Genomic DNA, 3,582 nt, shown 5'->3' on the forward strand with positions numbered 1-3,582 from the left:
TGTGGGGGGGGGGGGGAAGGACATCCCTTGTCAAATCTGGGGCAAATGTTTTTATTCAATATTTGGAAGTAGTACCCATCAGTTTAATTCCAAATAATAGTACCTAGTATGTAATATTAAAATTAAGTGATGTCATAGTAAAAAAAAGTTATAAGTCTGATGACCTTGGCAGTTGAATGGCTGTCTCTTATGAAGAGGAAAACTACTTAGAGGTGATAACTAAAATCAAAAGTAGATAGGTACTTAGATATGTTTTTATAATTGAAATCAAAAGCAGACAATTGATAGATAAGTACTTAGGTATGTTTCAAATGAAAGTTGCAGATGTGAATGAACATCTCAGTCTATGTCTACACCATAAATCCAATGATACCAGTTTAAATCATGTCCTCAGTAGATAGCCTTAAATTATGAAACTGAACTCACAACAAGTGTGAACAGGCTCTTAGTTTCCGATCTAGGAGCGGACTGCTTTAGGGACTTCCATATTTCAATAATATTTTTACACTGGTAATGCCGCCACTGATCGCTACTCAATTGTCCTCACGAGGCTGAGTGCACCCCGAACTCCAAGCACAGAACCGAAAAAACTTCGGCCCCACCGGCAATCGAACCCGGGCCTCCTGCTTGCAAGCCTAGTGTGATCCCCACTCGGCCACGGAGGTTGCCTGCTTTGCGGACTACCGATCAACACTTACCTTCCGGACTCTGCGGCACCGCGTAAGTCCCTCCAAACAGTCCCCCGATGAGCCCCTCCTCCGGGCACTGTTCTACCTTGACACTGCTCCTGTACAGTGGCGGCGGGAGTGGGGGCACCCATTCCCCCGAATCTCCCTTCCCCTCACCCGCCCCTCCGCCACGATAACAGTTGACGTAGTAAACATACACGAGATAGAGGAGGAACAGAATCAACGCCGCGAGGAGAGCTCCGAAAGCGGCCAATAGGAGGGGCGGGATTTCTCCGTTCTTGACGCGAAGGAATTGACACACGGCCGCCTTACAGAGGGACACTCGGGCGCATGCGCGGAAGAGGGTGCATTTGACGCGGGCGAGCGTCATGACCGCGGGGGGAGAATTTGGCGTTGTTTTTTCTCTCGACTGTGGTTTTTGTTGATGTTTTTTTTTTTTTTTGAGGACCATGCAGCTTAGTTGTTCTTCGTTGCGAACATTTGACTTGTCAAAATTTTCTTGTTTACTCGACTAGTTTGGTTTTCTCGGATTTTTTATTTGAGGACCATACATACAAGCTTTCGTTCGGAATAATTGACTTGGCGAAAATTTGCGTGTTTAGGGTGTTGGGGTTCGTGTGTTTCAGATTGTGAATGAATTGTACTCGTGGAGGTTTGTCTAGGTTTGGTTTTATGTTGTTTGGTTGGCCTTTTTATTGAGAGAAATAAAAGAGTGGCTTTTTTTTACATTTCCTATATATGGTTGTACGAGTAATTTATCTAATATATAAAAATGAATGTTAGTGTGTGTGTTCGAACTTTATGCCTGGCCAAACCGCTCATCTGATTGCTACGAAACGGGCTCCTCCACCCTTGCTCGACATATTTAAAGCTACCCAGAGGGTTCTTACAGCATTATCACCAATTTATCACTTTGGAAACTACTAAAGAGGGCTTTCATTTCAGCTTCCACTTTTTTCTTCTAGTTCTTTTTCAAAAATTGTTTATCTTTTCAAATTTTACCGCGTCGAAGAATTTCTCCTTCCTTGAAATTCAACGAGGAAAAATTAGGAAGTTCCGGGAGCGGAAAGCATCCCGGGAATTTTTGAAAATTACGCAAATGTGATTTTTAATTTTTTATGTTATCAGACTTATCAGTGGAAAATTTACCAAAAGTCCTTTCCTTTTTTGGTGTTTTATTAAATTTTGCCTCTTGGCTTAGTTGTCTAATGTCTACTCTCTACTTTTTATGTGCCATGTACTTGATCAAAAAGTACACTTATTAAAATATCGACATTCTCCAGAAACTCTACAGGTTTGTTAAAAAATCCTTTGGAAGTGTTGAAGTAGTATTCATCTGATTAACAAGGGTTGGTTGGGCTCCTCCACCCTTGCTCGACATATTTAAAGCTACCCAGAGGGTTCTTACAGCATTATCACCAATTTATCACTTTGGAAACTACTAGAAAAGGGCTTTCATTTCAGCTTCCACTTTTTTCTTCTGTTCTTTTTCAAAAATTGTTTATCTTTTCAAATTTTACCGCGTCGAAGAATTTCTCCTACTTCCTTGAAATCAACGAGGAAAAATTAGGAAGTTCCGGGAGCGGAAAGCATCCCGGGAATTTTTGAAAATTACGCAAATGTGATTTTTATGTTATCAGTGGAAAATTTAAAATTTGGTCCTTAAAGTCCTTTCCTTTTTTGGTGTTTTGTTAAATTTTGCCTCTTAGTTGACTAGTTGTCTAATGTCTACTCTCTACTTGTTATGTGCCATGTACTTGATCAAAAAGTACACTTATTAAAATATCGATATTCTCCAGAAACTACAGGTTTGTTAAAAAATCCTTTGGAAGTGTTGAAGTAGTATTCATCTGATTAACAAGGGTTGGTTCGCCCCATGTATCTATCTCATTGCTAGTATAAACGTTTCTTTTAAAATGTTCAGTCAGTTTAAATCTACAGTAGAAGAGGGTGACACTATTATTTTATACCTGAGTCCGTTTCAAGTGTTTGCTCTTCCCATTAAAGATATTCTCCAGAAACTCTACAGGTTTGTTAAAAAATCCTTTGGAAGTGTTGAAGTAGTATTCATCTGATTAACAAGGGTTGGTTTGCCTCTGCCTCATGTATCTATCTCATTGATAGTGTAAACGTTTCTTTTAAAATGTTCAGTCAGTTTAAATCTACAGTAGAAGAAGGTGACACCATTATTTTATACCTGAGTCCATTTCAAGTGTTTGCTCTCCCCATTAAAGACACAATTAAAAATAAGCATGGTGTTGAAGTTGAAAACATTTTCCAAACATCTTATGGGGCTCTGAAAGTGAAAGAATTGATTGGAGCCAAGTACGGAAGCAAGACTCAGCTATCCCGTGGGTGGGGTTACATTTTGTATCCCACACCTGAACTCTGGACACAAACACTTCCCCATAGAACACAGATTATTTACACACCTGATATTAGTGTAATATTAATGCAACTAGAACTGAGGGACCTATTCCAAGACCTACTCCGCACTCCCTACTCCTCATTTTTTACTGAATTGGCGAAGTTTCGTGGAGTAAAAAGCGAAGTGCGGAGTCGGTTTTGGGACGGGGGGACGGGAACTACCACTCACACACTCATTGGCCAGAGCTGTTCAGAAATTAGGACATGTTTATACTTTTGATTTCCACGAGGACCGTGCCAGGCTTGCAGCTGAAGAGTTCAGTTCACATGGCTTATCTCAAGATGCACTTTTTGGGTACTTTTACATCGGAATAGGACTCTATCTCGAAAAAAATTGTCATTTGGTTGAGCCCCATTGTTGCTTATTAAATTTTGGACTTAAACAAAGTTTTGGGGTAGCTATAGTGATTTCTTCAGTTCCCTGAATCACTAGTTATCGGTAAGATCGGAAGAGCGGTTCAGCAGG

General features: G+C 40.3%; 2 protein-coding genes across 3 annotated transcripts in view; both read left to right on the plus strand.

Annotated features, from left to right (window-relative positions):
• Positions 1–3,582, plus strand: part of LOC103508014 (eukaryotic translation initiation factor 4E) — a 14,776-nt gene that overhangs the window by 1,897 nt on the left and 9,297 nt on the right. The gene's annotated exons all lie outside the window — the stretch shown is intronic.
• Positions 2,702–3,582, plus strand: part of LOC113466926 (tRNA (adenine(58)-N(1))-methyltransferase catalytic subunit TRM61-like) — a 3,716-nt gene continuing 2,835 nt past the window's right edge. Inside the window, exon 1 of the mRNA XM_026822734.1 lies at positions 2,702–3,278. Within this exon, the coding sequence (XP_026678535.1) occupies positions 2,833–3,278 (446 nt within the window). The 5' untranslated portion in view covers positions 2,702–2,832. The remainder of the gene's footprint in view (positions 3,279–3,582) is intronic.

Source organism: Diaphorina citri, unplaced genomic scaffold (genome assembly GCF_000475195.1).
Source record: "Diaphorina citri unplaced genomic scaffold, Diaci psyllid genome assembly version 1.1 scaffold360, whole genome shotgun sequence".
NCBI classification, from domain to species: Eukaryota; Metazoa; Arthropoda; class Insecta; order Hemiptera; family Psyllidae; genus Diaphorina; species Diaphorina citri.